This window comes from Emiliania huxleyi (assembly GCF_000372725.1).
Source record: "Emiliania huxleyi CCMP1516 chromosome Unknown EMIHUscaffold_172, whole genome shotgun sequence".
Taxonomy (NCBI): Eukaryota; Haptophyta; order Isochrysidales; family Noelaerhabdaceae; genus Emiliania; species Emiliania huxleyi.
The window spans coordinates 107,862-122,328 of NW_005200861.1; the positions used below are offsets into that span (position 1 = coordinate 107,862).

At 68.7% G+C, this 14,467-nt stretch overlaps 5 protein-coding genes across 5 annotated transcripts; 1 reads left to right on the forward strand and 4 right to left on the reverse strand.

The window, feature by feature from the left end:
* Positions 1-220: 220 nt before the first annotated feature.
* EMIHUDRAFT_456208 (hypothetical protein) lies at positions 221-915 on the reverse strand (the record flags this gene model as incomplete). Its single annotated transcript, XM_005784135.1, has 1 exon — positions 221-915. The coding sequence occupies one exon, from the start codon at positions 913-915 to the stop codon at positions 484-486; it is 432 nt and encodes a 143-aa protein (XP_005784192.1). The 3' UTR covers positions 221-483.
* Positions 916-1,355: 440 nt separating this feature from the next.
* EMIHUDRAFT_231390 (hypothetical protein) lies at positions 1,356-5,391 on the reverse strand (the record flags this gene model as incomplete). The annotated part of the gene is made up of 7 exons (XM_005784136.1): positions 1,356-1,442; positions 1,584-2,266; positions 2,690-2,810; positions 3,073-3,281; positions 3,510-3,628; positions 4,010-4,079; positions 5,031-5,391. The coding sequence occupies 7 exons, from the start codon at positions 5,389-5,391 to the stop codon at positions 1,356-1,358; spliced, it is 1,650 nt and encodes a 549-aa protein (XP_005784193.1).
* A 3,081-nt stretch (positions 5,392-8,472) lies between these two features.
* EMIHUDRAFT_442090 (hypothetical protein) lies at positions 8,473-10,821 on the forward strand. Its single transcript, XM_005784137.1, has 8 exons — positions 8,473-8,634; positions 8,708-9,166; positions 9,193-9,215; positions 9,283-9,345; positions 9,422-9,805; positions 9,884-9,906; positions 9,977-10,232; positions 10,300-10,821. Exons 1-8 carry the CDS (start codon positions 8,493-8,495, stop codon positions 10,420-10,422), a joined length of 1,473 nt encoding a protein of 490 aa, XP_005784194.1. The 5' UTR covers positions 8,473-8,492; the 3' UTR covers positions 10,423-10,821.
* Positions 10,822-10,885: 64 nt separating this feature from the next.
* Positions 10,886-12,043, reverse strand: EMIHUDRAFT_112586 (hypothetical protein; the record flags this gene model as incomplete). The annotated part of the gene is made up of 1 exon (XM_005784138.1): positions 10,886-12,043. The coding sequence occupies one exon, from the start codon at positions 12,041-12,043 to the stop codon at positions 10,886-10,888; it is 1,158 nt and encodes a 385-aa protein (XP_005784195.1).
* A 324-nt stretch (positions 12,044-12,367) lies between these two features.
* On the reverse strand, positions 12,368-13,267 carry EMIHUDRAFT_231395 (hypothetical protein; the record flags this gene model as incomplete). Its single annotated transcript, XM_005784139.1, has 1 exon — positions 12,368-13,267. One exon carries the CDS (start codon positions 13,265-13,267, stop codon positions 12,368-12,370), a length of 900 nt encoding a protein of 299 aa, XP_005784196.1.
* Between the last annotated feature and the right edge of the window lie 1,200 nt (positions 13,268-14,467).

A 14,467-nucleotide genomic window follows, 5' to 3' on the forward strand; every position in this document is an offset into this window, starting at 1 on the left:
CTACAAGCTGCAAACAACCCCTTGCGAGGGGCGGAATGGATGCGGTCATCGTGACAACATACGCCACTCAAGCCACTCAGAGCCTCGCCCTCGATGTGCACGCCTTCAAGGGCTTCGACCCTGCAGACCCTCCCGCTCGAGGTGCGGGCGCGCCGGCTGGGCGCCAGGAGCGGGCCGGAGTTCGCAGCGCGCACCGAGAATGAGCTGCAGGCGCTTCGCCGAACTGGGAGGATTTCAGCGCTTTCGTCACATGCGCCTCAACGGACGGCGCCGCAGACCCAGGCCCCACAGTCCGCGCCCCACGTGGGCGCGCACAAGCCACAACAATCAACACAATCAATGCAACACAATCAACACATCGCACACGCACGACGTCGACGTAAAGCTAGGAGACGCAGAGGGCGGCATGCTGTATGATACATACAGGACAGCCTCAGTCGACATGTGTGAGATTCGTACACAGACATGATAGCCGTGAGTGCTTCAAAAGCCGAGCACGTTGGCCATCAGCGCCGGGTCCGAGTTAGCGAAGGACTTCTTGGAGCTCTGGTCTCGCTCCTTCTCGGCCTGATTCCCGTGAGAGTGGTTCGCAGGTTTCGCGGCCGCCGGCGTGATCAGCACCGCTTCGACTCCGTCACCTCGACTCGCAGGTGGCTTTCGTGTGGGCGTGCCAAAGTCGGTCGGCGGCCGGCGCAAGAGGGTCGGGCTCTCCGAGCGTGGCGACGGCGGCAGCGACGTGGGAGGCGAGAACGGAAGCCACGCCTCTTCGCCTGCTGAAGCGCGAGTGAACCCTCTCGCTCTCGCCGCAGCGACCTCGATCGCTGCGACCCGGCTTGCCGGCGAGCCGGCCTCCGCGTTGCGGTTCGCGGGGAGAGTCTCCGCGGTGAATGAAGCAGCGGGCGCAACTGATGACATGAAGCGATGGTCAAACAGTGGGGGCCGTCCGCCCCCTATAAACACCGCGGCACCGGGACACAAGTGGATTCTCTCTCGAGGTCTCGAGGTCACGGTGTCCCGCAGCGGTCATTCCAAAGGGACACTCATGAACTCACCGGGGTTATTCTCTCCCCCCCCTGCTGAAACCACAAAATCCGCGACAGAGAACACAAAATATCAATACGTTGTGAGCCTCAGGCCTGTTCCTTTTTACCCATCTCACAGTAGAGAGGTGTCCGTTTTTATTTATTTATTTATCACCGCGCCGTCTGTCTCGTGTCTCGACGTCTGTCGTCGGCCTGGGTCTTGAGGTGTCGTCTGGGTCTGCTGAGCTGTGCGCGAGCCCTTGTATGTCTGCGCCGGTGAACATCTTGTTTCTCTAAGGCTCCGGCAAATATGGCGAATCTGCTATCACTACGTCACCGGCAAAGATGGCGCAGCAGAATCTCGTGGCACGCCGCGTGGCCCGCGTGGGGCGCGCACGCCACCGAAGCGCCGAGGCAGAGCTCCAGCGGCGTGCGGCCGCAGCCGTCCGGCGCGGCTGGCGCGGCGCCCGCCGCGAGCAGCATCCGCGCGCTGGCGGCCTCGCCGCGCGCGGCCGCCAGGTGGAGGGGGGCGCTGCCGTCCGCCCCGCCGATGGCGGACACGTCGGCGGAGGCGGCGATGAGCGTCGCGAGGAGGTCGGTCGCGCCGAGGGCGGCGGCGTGGTGGAGCAGCGTCTGTCCGTCAGCCGCGGCGGCGCGCGCGTCGCACCGGTGGCTGAGGCAGAGTCCCGCGGCCTGCAGCAGCATCGGCGGTGAGTGGCCGCCGCCCCCTCCGCCTCCGCCTCCGCCTCCGGCCGTCCCCTCCGCGAAGAGCGGCGCCGGCCGGGCCGACTGCAGTGCGAGCAGCGCCGGAGTGCACCCGTCCGCGTCCCGCGCGTCGAGCGCCTCTTTCCCGCCGTCGGCCGCCAACAAATGAGCCATCACGGCGATCGCACCGGCCTCCGCCGCGGCGTGCAGCGGCGTGCGGCCGCGGCCGTCGCGCGCGGTCGGACTCGCGCGCGCGTCGAGCAGCCGCGCCGCGCACGAGGCGAGCCCTCGCGCCGCGCAGCAGTGCAGCGCCGTCCTGCCGAGAGGCCCGGCCGCGCTCACGTCCGACAGCGGCACCAGCGCCAGTGCGGCGTCGACGTGGCACGCCTCGAGCGCAGCCATGAGCGGCGTGCGCCCGTGCGCGTCGGCGAAGCGCGAATCCATCCCGTGCGCCAGCAGCAAGACGAGGCAGTCGGTCGAGCCCCTCTCCGCAGACTGGTGCAGCGCCGACCAAGCGTCGCCGCCCGCGGCGTCTCCGCCTCCCGAGGCAGCTGGCTCGTTATCGCCGCCGGCACTGATCGCATCACCACTGCCGCCGCCGCTGCCACCGCCGCCGTCGCCGCCAGCACCACCTCTACCGCCGCCGCCGCCGCCGCCGCCGCCGCCGCCGCCGCCCGCCGTTGCAATCACCACCGCCCTCGCCGCCTCGACACCGCCGCCATAGTCGGGCAGCGGCGCCGGTGCCGGTGTGGCAGCTGCCGCCGGTGCGGCGAGCTGGAGGGAGCCCGGCGAGCAGCGCTGGAGGAGCAGCGAGAGAGCCTTCGAGTCGTCCACGCGCACCGCCTCCTCGACCCTCCGGCGCAGCACAGAGGGCGCGGCGTCGGCGACGGCCAGCTCGGCGCGGCGCTGCTCGCGCGCAAGCCAGGTGGAGATCGCGGGGCGCGGCTCCGCCTCCAGGCCACGCTCGTAGTGCCAGAACGCGCGCCCAAAGTCGGAGAGCAGGTAGAGGGCCCGCCCGCGCGCAAAGTGCGCCTTGGCGTGGCCGGGCTCGAGCCGCAAGCACGACGCGGCGTCGTGCGCCGCCTAGGAAAGGGCGCCAAGGACGTGTGATGGACGCGGGACGGCCCCTCCCAAGCGCGGGACGGCCCCTCCCAAGCGCGAGAGTGTCCTCAGCGTGGAGTCCGAGCGCCAGCAAGCGCGAGGCGCGGGCGTAGTAGGCCGCCGCGTCGTCCGCGCTGCTCCGCACGGCGTCGGACAGGGCCGTCAGCGACTTGGCTTCGGCGGCGGCGGACGCGCCCGCGCCGCCGTCGCCCGCGCGCGCCGCCGCCTCGAACAGGAGGCAGACGCCCTCCGCGCCGTCGGCCGCGCCGCTGCCGCACTCCGCCTCCGCCTCGTCGGCGTCGGCGAGGTGCCACTCCGAGTCGCTCCGCTGCAGCGTCGGCCCGGCGGCAGCACCCTCCGCCGCCTCGCCCTCTGCAGGCGGCGCGCCGGGCATCCGACCAAGCAGCCGCACGCGCACCGCCCACAGCGCATCCTCCCACAGTAGCCTGCCGCCTTCGGTGCCGCCACCGCAGCCCGTGGCGGCGAGCGTGCGCGCATCAAACAGCGCGGGCGGCGGCGGCGGCGGCGGGAGCGCGCTCAGGATGGGCGCGACGGCGGCGGCCGCCTCTCTCCAAGCCGCCTCGCCCACCCTCGCCTGAATGCCGGCGGGCACCCAAGCCCACACGCGCTGCGAGCCGCTGCGGCGGCCACCCGGCTCGGTGGGCAATGCGCGCGCTCCACCCGGCGGCGCCGCGGACTCGCCCGTCTCGAGGAGGATCCGCGTGTCCGTCTCGTCGAGCAGCGCCACGCCCCACGCGTCGAGGCTCGACTCGGCGGAGCCGTCCATCTCGCGCAACAAGCTGCCGCCCCAGAGCTGGGCGGCCGCCGCCGCGGCCTCCGCCTCCGACGCAGGCGGCGGCGCTGCCGCCGCCTCGGCGGCGCGCGGCTCGGGTGGTCGCCGCCGGGCGCTCGCGGGGCTCTGCTGATCGCTGCCGGCCGCGGCCGCATCGCCCCGGCTCGCCTCGAGCGCGGCGCGAGCCGCTGCCACCGCCGCGACACCGCCGTTGGCCCAGCGTGCCTCCCCGTCGGCTGGCCGCAAGCGGACGGCCGTCACGACCTGCTCCACCGCTCCGCCCCCGCCGCCCGCGCCGCCCGCGCCGCCCGCGCCGCCCGCGCCCTTCGCGCCTCGCGCGTCAGTGAGAGGCGACGTGGCGGCAGCAGCGGAGGGCGCGGCGGCGCACCCCGCGGCAGCGGCCACCTCGGACGCCACCGCCCGGACCTCGGAGACCGCCTCGGCAACCTCGGACGCCGCTGCGGCGAGCTCTGCCGTGGCGACAGAGGCGGTGACGGAGGCGGCAGACGCGACGGCGGCGACCGCGGCGGCGGCAAACGCCCGAGCGCCAGCGCTGGCGTTGTTTGGAGCGTCGCCGCCTCCTCCTGGCGGAGCCGCGGGCTGCTGCTGCTGACGCGGCGGCCGCGGCGATCCCACGCCACAGAGGTCCTCCGCATCGGTGCGCCCGCGTGCTGCCTCCTTGGCCTTCGCCTCGCCAATCCCGCCGGCCGAGTCGCCGCCGTCCGTGCGGCGAGCCGTGGCGCCGCTCGCACCGCCGCCTGCGCCGCCCGCGCCCGCGCCCGCGCCAGCGCCAGCGCCAGCGCCACCGCCACCGCCGGCCTTGCCACGTGCGCCGGTGCTCGCAGCGGCTCTGCCGGCAGATGGCGTAGAGTCGCGCCGGAAGCGGATCGCGAGACCGCGCAGCTCGACGCGGCGGCGGCGCGGCGGCGCGTCGTCCGAGACAAAGCCGGGCCTAGACGGGGGCGGCGCAGTGAGGGCCGCGCCCTCTCTGTGCGTGCTGCTTGCGTATTGTGTGTGCGCTGCGTGCGCTGCGTGCGTGCGTGCGTGCGTGCATGTGCGTGTGCGGCCGGTGTGCGTGTCCATCGCGCGCCTCCAGTGTGCGTCCGCAGGGTGGGACGAGGCGCGCAGCACGTGGAGAGAGAGCGTCCCGGCGCCGGAGCCGCCCGCGGCAAGGTGCGCGCACCCGCCGGGCGCCCCGCCGAGCGGCGGCGAGGGCAGCCGTGTCTCGAGCGCCAGCAGTGCGCCGTCCACCTCAATGGCGATGTTGCTGAGAACAAGCGCAGCGATCCGCTCAAAGTAGCGGCTGAGGGTCCCTCCGCCACCCGTGCTGCCGCCACCCGTGCTGCCGCCGCCGCCGGCGGCGGCGCCACAGGCGGTGCCGCCGCCGCAGTCGCCGCCGCTGCTCGAACTGAACTCCGCACCCTGCATGGCTTCGTTGGCGGCGGCGGCAGTGGCATTGGCCCTCTCGCCGGCGTCGGCTGGCTGCGGAGAGTCGTCCGACCGCTGCACTCGCAGCTCGAGGCCCTCAATCTTGATCATGACGGGGACCGACCGGAGCGCGTGCCAAGGCACGATCAACCGAATCCGACGCACTCGACCCGCCACCACTCTGAGCGCAAGCGAGGCCAGCGCATCGGGCCGCACGCTCACGCCGTCGAGTACGCCTTCGCCCTCCCAAATGGAGAAGGAGATGCCGTCGCGAGGCACGGCGACAAACTGGCCCAGGCTGCGGCTGAGTATGTCGTGCACATACTCCTCGAGCCCGAACATCGCAGCGCAAGAGGGCAGCCGATCCGGCCGCCAGAATTTTATCGCGGTTTTTTCTTTTAACATCGTTTTTTCTTTCGAGAGCGAACATTTCGGGACAGTAGTCAGTACGAGCGGGCCGATGTGAGTTGAGTGACATTCATTCCACATTCGGAACAGGCGAAAGAGACATAAGTGTGTATATATGTACGATATACGGCGGGCGGGGCAGGGGGCGGGGACGGGGTACGTCGGGGATTTGAGTTCCTCGGGGCTGGCCGGCCGACCTCGTTCGCGCTTCAGAGTGCTGGGGCCCGCTCGCCACGCTCTTCGGGTCACGAGCTCTCACGGGTCTCCCCCGTACCTCCACCCGACCCACCGCCCACGCCGCCGCCGCCCGCCCCGCCGTCACCCTCCTCGGCCGACCACGACGCCCTCGCCAACGGCGCATCCTCGCCGAAGGAGCCGCGCACCCGCTCGAGCGCGCGGCGGGAGAGGGGCGAGACCCACGCGCAGGTGGACGGCGGCGCAGCAGCCTCAGTCGTCGTCGAGGCCGCACAGAAGCGCTGGAAGGAGCGGACGCGGCCGCCGCCCGTGACCTCCCAGAGCTGGTGCATGATCACCTCCTGGCCGCCCGTGGGCTGCTCGCCGTTGAGGAGGGTTGGCGTGTGGCGGATCTGGACGGCCACCGAGCCGTCGAGGTTCTCGAGCACGTAGTCGATGTGGTACGCGCTCGTGTTGTACTTGGAGAAGATGGCGCGGTCCCACATGAGAAAGTACTTGATGCTCGGGATTTGGAACCTGCTCACAGGGCGCATCCACGACACACGTCAACAGCGGCCGCCTTGATGTGGGGTGGCGAGTCTCCGCGTGGGCGAGAGTGGGCACACCTCCTCGCCGGCGTGGCCGCCCCCTCGATGGAGAGCTCGATGGAGGCGAAGGCGTTGGGCTCGAACATGACTTCTGCCATCTGAAACAGAGTCGGGAGGCGCTGTGCGTGAGCGCGCGGCGGACGTGGTGCTGGGTATGGGGCGTAGGCGAGAGGGCGAGAGTGTGAGCGCTCGCCGTCTCGCCGCTCGCGGTCCGGAACAGGCCGGTCAGCCAGTGGTTGAGCACACGCTCCACGACCGGCACAGGAGCCTCGCCGAGCGGGCGGTCGATGATGCTGCGCCTGCGCTTGCTCCTGCGCCGCAGCTCCTCCGTCGCGATGGAGGCGAGGTGGTCGAGTGCGCCCGAGCTCGTCGGCGTCGACTTGCCCGGCAGGTCTTCGTCGCCGTCGCCCACGCACTTGTGTACCCGCTCCACAGGCTTGGAGCACAGAGCCGCGTAGCGTGCGACGCACTTGCTCCACTCCTCGCGGCGTGCCGTCGAATTGCCCCACCCTTGCGGGATCGCGATCGTCCGTTCCATCATCGCTTGCGCCTTACTGCTCGCCTGTTGGACCTGCTCTATATGAATATGAGTCGCCGTGACCAACTTGCGGGTGACCTTGTTGCCATTCGGGTGCTGGGTGCCCCTGGGAGGACGTCTGCAAGCCCCAGGCGCCTCACTGTCACAACAACAACAGCTGTCTAACACAGGCCTCATCTTTGTGTCGTGGGTGGCTGCGCATTTTTTGCCACCCATCACCCTCATGGTCACCATTCAACTCGGCAGAGAAGGCGTATATAGCGGCGCAGCCCCGCCATCTTCTCTGCCGCAGCGTGAGGTGCAGGTTGAGGTGAAGCAGGTCTGAGTCATGAAACGAAGGAGATGCGAGGGGGGGTGACATCACGTGCTGCGGAAAAATCGCGGCCATGAACGGTGTCGCTATTGGGTATTGGGGAACTATGTGGCACCCAAGGTGCCAATATTGGATCTATGTGGCAAGGCGCGCCACCGCACAGGGTGTGGGAATATAGGGATACAGGTATACTATTCATCACTGGGGGGGGGTGGGTGGGTGATAATATAATAGGGGTGCTGAGGTGGGGGCTGGGTGGAGGTGATTCTCCGGGTCAGTCTGGAGGTCATTCTCCACAATCTCCTGCGACACGCCGCAAGCGCGGGCCCCGCCTGCCAGTGTCACCGCCGACGAACCGGGCGTCGCGCGGTATGACCTGAAGAGGAAGTTCTTCAACAAGTTCGCAAAGTCTTCGCCTCGCGCCCGCAATGGGCGGCCCGACCCAAGTCGACTACGAGCTCATCCGCATCATCACCGAGTCGACCGACGGGGCGGACTGCCTCTTCAACTTCTGCACCTCCGTTGGCTGGGGCGTCATGCACGAGCGTCTCAAGCGGCTTGAGGACGACCTCAACGCCGTCTGCCTCTGGAAGGACGATGGCGTCAGCTGCCGGCCCCTCGGGCTCTGCAGCATCTTCACGCGCTCAGCCGAACGGTGCATCGCGCTCCAGGAGCGCGACTGGGCGGAGCAGTTCTGCACCACGCAGCTGCCTCAGGTTGCCAAGGCCAGGGCGGAGGCACTCGAGGACGCCACCGTCACCACCGCCACCGCAGAAGCCGCGTACACTTCGAGGTGCATCACGCACGGACACGGCTCGGCCGAGGCGACGGCCGCTCTCGCCGTAAACGTGGCTGCCGACGCCTTCTGCACAATGACATTCGTCTGGGCAACCTTGTGGCTCAACCCGTCGAACCAGGCCTATTTTCAACTCTTTTTGCACAAGCCGCTGGCGATTATGCTTATATGGCCGCTCGGCGTGCCAGCAATCATTGCAGTGCCAGTGCCTGCAACCATGCCATGGCTCGCAGTTCGGCTCGGCCTGCTTCTCGCGGTGGTCGTTCTCTGTGTTGCTGTCGCGTGGGCCCGCGTGTGGAACTCACGGCGGCGGGCCGGGCCAATACTTGGTCGCTAACGGCAGACGGGTCGCTGGACAGTTCCTGTCGCCAGCACCTGTCGGCCAATAACCTCAACCAACGGCCTGTCTGGTATAGCCCCAGCCGACTCCGCGTGAACTCTCGAGGGATCTCGAGTTGCTCCCTGCTGCTCGGTGTACGAACTCTGTTCACACCGAGTAGCTGGGAGTGGCGCGGCCCCCGGGGGGGGCTATAGCAGACGAACCAACGGCGGCTCAGCAAGGCTTGCCCGGCAGCCCCCATTTCTGGCAGCGCTCGCTGGCCACGTATGTACCCAAATTCAAGCGTCTGTCCACCCTCCGCTCCTCCCGGCGCGCCTCCCTCCTCCACGTTCGACGACCTACCGCCTCCCCTCGTCGACGCTCTCGCTGTGCTCGTCGCCTTGTTTGGCGTCCTGCTCGCGTTTTGCGGTATGTGGGACACATCTCTCGTCCTACGCCGCTGACATACGCCTCACTCTGCGCGTGTCCCCTCCCATACCAGGTCAACGCTTCTACCAGACCGCCCTCGCCCTCTCCGCCGGCGTTTGTGCGGGCGGCGCGACGTGGTACCAGCTCGATGCCACTCTCGTCGCGTCCGGCTCCCTGTCCCCGATGGCGGGCGTGGGCGTCGCGGCGGGCGTGGGCATCGTGGCCCTCGCCGCCGTGGCCGCCTGCTCCCTCCTCGGCTTCGTCTTTGCCTCCGCAAGCGCCGGCTCCACCACCGTCGCAATCGCGCTGCACGTCGCGTCGCCTTCCCCTCCTGAGCCGGTCATCCTCACCGCCGTGGCGGGCCTCCTCGCGGCGGCGCTCGCCCTGCTCGTGCGCGCCTGCAGCCGGCAGGATGGGGAGGAGCCGAGCTCGCTCCTCGGCTGCTGCCGCCTCTCGAAATCGAGAGGCGATCGCCGCCGCCCCGCCCTGCCCCGCCGCCCCTCACCACTACACACGCTGCGCGCGGAGAGATGTGTTTCACCTCGTCTTGTGCCTCAGGCCGACTCGCCCGCCTCGTCGAGGCGTGCGCGGCTGGCATGAATTAGTCAGGCTATACAGGACAATAGACGTGTGCCACATCGGCCACAGGCGTCGGCCTGCGCTCTGCTGGGAGGCGCTTGCGTCGCCTTTGCCGCCAGCCACTTCCTCCACGCACCCCTCTCTCGCCAAAGAGGCATCCTTCCTCCGCTGTCCACGCTGTTGGATCGCGGACATCTACTTGCTATAGGCGCCCCTCTCGCCGGAGACAGCCTTCGCGCCTCCAAACAACTCCACCGGCTGCAGCAGCGACAGCGGCGAGTGCGTCCCGCCGGCCATCGCCGGGCTCGCCGTCGCCGCCGCCGGCCTCGCCGTGCAGGCGGCCGAGTCGATGAAGTCGTCACTTAGTTGGGGTGGCTTCTACGAGTTGAGTAAGGCTGCCCGCTGCTACGCGCACAGGCGGGCTGCATCTGCTGCCGCCGGTGGGGGGGAGGCCGCGCCTCGAGCCCTGCCTCGGCTGCTGGCGGCGGAGCCTCCGAGTCTTTGCTCCCCGCTAACGGCCTCGCCGCCGCTGCTGCGCCGCTGCCCGGCGGCGCAACGCCTGCCGGCCCGCGGGGGCGGTCGAGCCGAGGGGGTGCGGGCCCTCCCCTAGCTCGAGGTCGCTCTCCTTCGTCAAATGGTTGGTTGATTCCGTTCGTCCGTCGTTGGTCAGGCGGGCTCTCCTTCCTCGAGATCCTCTCCTCCCCCTTCAAAGGGGCGCCGCGGCCGGCGGAGAGCGGCGGGGTCCTCCCTCTCTCCCCCGCCGCTCTCCGCGACGGCGCCTCCTCTGCCTCCCTCTCCGCCCCCCTCTCCCCGGAAGTGGCGCCGCCGCCGCTGGGGACCCGACTCCCAGGGAGTCTGGGGACCCCTCCTCTCGTAGTGGGTGCCCGCCCCTCGCCCGCTCCCCGCTCGACGACGTCCAGGCCCACGTCCAGGCCCACGTCCAGGGCCTCCTACTCCAGTTCCTACTCTGCGCTGGCGAGCCGGCTCCGGCAAAAGTACTTTGGCGACCGCGAAGAAGGGCAACCGGGCCGGCGGCAACACGACACTGGTTAGTTCATGAAACCAATCGTGAGTTGATTAGATTAGGCCCGGCCGCGGCAACACGTCCGACCCGGGGCTGCCGCCGCCGTCGGTGCACTCAGCGTTCTCGCCAGACTTGTCGACGTGAAGCCGGCGCGCGAGACGTCGCATGTGAGCTCATTAGAATAAGGGCCCCTCGCGGGGCGGACGATGTCGCGAGAGTGCGAGTAGAGCAGTAGATGCCACAGAGCGCGGCGCCGGTCTTGCGCGGGTACAAGAACTCGTGAGCAGCCACAGTGGCTCCGACCAGCTCTCATTCCATGTCTCGCGAGAGAGGACAATAGCCCCTTGTCCTTTTCACCACTCGCGAGTGTGGAGAGGCGCGAGCGGCGCGCGCCGTGTGTTGGGACTTGGGTGTATGGCAGACGGATGTGCACACAGTGGGGCGCGAGAGCCGCATGTGGAGAGGCAGCCCCCGCGAGAGCCCGAGAGAGCCCCGAGAGTGTGTGCAGTGTGGAGAGAGCCGAGTGAGTGTGGAGAGAGAGACGGCGCAAGCCGCAACCATATTTTGTCATTTGCCGTGTCTGCTCCTTTTTACTCACCCACACATGCACATACACATGTAACTTGTGCATGTTGCATCGAGCAGAACTTACCAGTTACCTCCCTCCGACCTGGACCCCACGTTGGGCTCCTCCAACGCGACGACCTCGAGCAGCACGTCAGAGTAGTACCGCGGATCGGAGAAGGTGCGCGGGTCCGGGCGGCCCACCCGGTTGTCGAGGAAGTACTCCTCCAGGCGCGCGGCCACGCCTCGCCGCCTCAAAAAGGCGGAGAGTGGCGCCGTGAGCAGCTGACCCGGGTACAGGCCGGCGCCGCGGCCCGTGGCGGCGGTGCGGTCCTGCGCGAGCTGCGAGCCGCCCACCAGCGCGGAGCCGCTGACGACGTACTGCCAGCCGGTGGAGCCTCCGTCCTGCCAGTCGCCCTCGTCGAAGAGGTCCGAGCCCGAGCCGAGGGTCGTCTGCAGCGAGTAGCGCGAGAAGAGGCCCTTGGCTCGCATCGCATCCAGCAGCCTGCCGCAGCCGTCCACCGCCGACTGCAGCGACTGCCCCGACCGCGGCACGCCCGGCCGAGGCGACTCCGGCAGAGGCACGTCGCGCAGAGGCCCGTCGAGCATCGCGTCGCCCATCGCCTGGTAAAAGCACCGCTGCAGCCTCCTCCGCTCCTCCGGCTCGCGCTCGTCCGAGAGCGCGGCGGTCAGCACGCGCCACCGCGCGTACGCCTCGAAGCCAAACAGCGTCGAGTTGGAGAAGTCGCCGGCCGAGGCGGCGGCGATCAGCGACGGAGCGAACCCACGCACGGCGGTCCCGGGCGGTGGCTCTCCCGCCCTGCTCAGGGCGCCGTAGAAGGGCTCGTTCTGCAGCGGTGTCGGCGCTGCCCCGTCCTTGTACAGCAGGACCGCGTCTTGCCTTGCGTTCGGGACCTGAGCCTGGAGCGCGGCGCTCGTGCTCCCGCCGCACCTCGCTGCAACCTCGAGCGGCAAGTCGAGCATCACCCTCGCGAAATCGCGGTCAATCAGCGGCGGCGGGACGGTCGCCTGCGGGAGGGCGCGCGGACGCTGCCACGCCGGCACGACCTCGCCAGCCACCTGCTGCCACACAGAGTCGGCCTGGTCGGCAATCTGGGCGCCACGAACCACCGCTCGGCGAACCACGCTCGACAGGTCGGCGTCCGACGCAGCTGGACGCGGCACGGCGCCAACGCCGAGCGCCAGGAGCCGGAGGGCGGCCTGCCGATCGAGGAGCTGCATCGAGGCGATTGACGAGGCGAGGCGCAGAGCGACGAGGCGATCGGCGAGCAGCGAGAGGCGATCCGCGAGAGCACCGAGAGGCGAGCAGCGGTGAGCGCCTGGCGAGAGAGGCCCCGCCCAGGGTGCCCTCTCCGAGGACCCACGCACGCTCTTTCGAGAGGACTGTCGCCGGGGCTCTGCTCCAAGAGACCTCGAGAGAGCGTGCGTGTGCCTCTACTCGCCAGGGTGAGCGCGAACTTGCAGACGGGTGAGAAGAAAAGCAGAGCCCGTGAGCCGTGTTTTTTACTTTCTTTCTTTCTCTTTCTTTCCCTCAGGTGTGGAATCTCACGGCCCCGCGTACGGCGGGCTGCCCGGCGAGCGGTAGCGGTCGAGAGGCGACCGCTTTGCATCCGAGCCGTAATATCGGCCGTTCCCCTCGAGCTCCTCGGAGAAGAGGAGGTGCAGGGCCGACACGGTGCCCTCGTCCGGCGTCTTGGCGCCTGCAAGCTTGGTCGCGAGGAAGCGGACCGCGGCGTTGGGGAGGGGCACCCACCAGGGCAAAAAGCTGCCCATGATGTCGGTTGCGACCATGCCGGGCGAGCACGCATTCACCTTCAGCTCTGGGCGCTCGCGGGCGAGAGCCATCGCGTACGCGTTTAGCAGCGCCTTGCTCAGGCCGTACGCTCCCATCGCAGCGCCAATGCCGTGCGCCTCGAGGTCCGGATTCGCCTCCACCGCCTCGAGGAGGCCGCTGATCTCGCGCCAGGAGACACTCGCGTTGGTGAAGAAGGCAGCCATGTCGGGCGAGGAGCGCGAGACGCAACCGGAAGCGGCGCCCGACGAAATCTGCACGACGCGACCTTCGAGCGGGTCGAGCAGCGGCCCAAACGCGTCGTCCACCCGCTTTGGCCCACGCACGTTTACGTTCAGAATCTCGGCCACCGTCCCTGAAGCGATGCCAGCGTTGTTGACGATGGCGTAGAGCGCCGGATTACCGCAGGATCCCTCCAGCGTTGCTGCAGCAGCACGAACGCTGCCGTCGGAGGAGGTGTCGATCTCGAGCACCGTGAGCCGCGCTTTCCAGTCCGGCCGCTCGGTGATGAGTGCCGCGACTGCATCCTCGCCGCGCGAGGCGCTTCGACAAGCCAGGACGACATGCGTGTCGCCATGGTCGGAGAGGCAGCGGTGGACGATGGCGAGGCCAATGCCTCGGTTCCCGCCCGTGACGAGTACGCGGCGGACCATGTGCGTGGAGGCGGCCCCCTCGGGCCTTGCGTCTCGGTCCCTCTGATCGCCTCGCGCGCGCCGCAAAGGAGGCGGCGAGTTCGCTCTTTTGTGCGAAAAAGAATTTTGCGGCAAGAGCGCTCTTTCTTTTTTACGTTTGCGCTCCAAGCCGAGTACGAGTCATGACCCGCGACGCTGATCACGAGAGGACTTAGGTTAGGTAGGAAGGTGAAGAACAGCCAGGCTCGGACTGGACACCAACGCGGTATGGGTGGACGCGGGACAGATGATGACGACACGCACAAGCGACACACAGACACAAACAGGCTCACAAGACACACAGCCAGCTGGCTGCCACACACCCTGAGTTGGCATACACACATAACTCAGGGCCACATCCTCCCTGTCGCCCCCCCCCAGCACACACGGTGCCAAGGACACAAACAAGGGCACAACAACACAACAGACGACAGGAAGTAACATGTGAGACTAGAGCAGGCTTGCTCCGTCTCTAGCAATCTCGCCGGCCGCAAGGCATGGACGAGACCGTGTGTGGGTGGAGTGTTCTGGTCTTGTGAGGTGTCTATGGACGCTCCCTCACAGGCTAGCGGCCTACTGCTAGCCCTAACTCGCACTCACGGGCGGTGTCAGTTCATTATATGAGTGTATGCGAGCAGAGGCGCGTGTGCTGATTCTAGATCGCACGCCGTGGCATATGACATGGGAGGCGTGCGACCGCAGCGCGCCCGTCCTAAGGTCGACGGGGCGCGCGTGTCAGCGAGAGCGTTGCGGGCGGAGCCATACCCGACTTTGTCGAGGACGAGGGCCCCGTGCCACGGTTGCCAGCCGTGCCTTCGCGGGAGCCGCCCCTCGAGCCGCGTCCCGTCGCCACTGTCCCTGAGTGCGTCCCGCCTTGCCCTTGGCGGCACACACTCGACGAGGACAGTCCGGCCGACGGGAACGTGTCGCGCGCCGGCGACGATTGCGGCGTGGTGGGTCTGGGTGTGTGTACGAAGCGACGATGGCACGACCACCGCCCTGCATCGCAGACCGGGCAAGGAGGGGCCTTCTCGTGTTCCGCGGGGAACAGGAGGTCTCCCCCCCTCCCCCGGCCTGAGCAGCGACGGGTGGAAGGCAGCCCCTTCGAGGTTGGCACGACTGTTATTCAGTGTGAGTGACACACACACACACACACACACACACACACACACACACACACAC

Excerpts from the sequence above, each read along its gene's own strand:
- EMIHUDRAFT_442090 (XM_005784137.1), top strand. The coding sequence starts at position 8,493 with ATGTACCCAAATTCAAGCGTCTGTCCACCCTCCGCTCCTCCCGGCGCG. Across the intron at positions 8,635-8,707 it reads CGTCCTGCTCGCGTTTTGCG|GTCAACGCTTCTACCAGACC; the intron begins GTATGTGGGACA and ends CTCCCATACCAG. Across the intron at positions 9,907-9,976 it reads GGCTCTCCTTCCTCGAGATC|CTCTCCGCGACGGCGCCTCC; the intron begins CTCTCCTCCCCC and ends TCTCCCCCGCCG.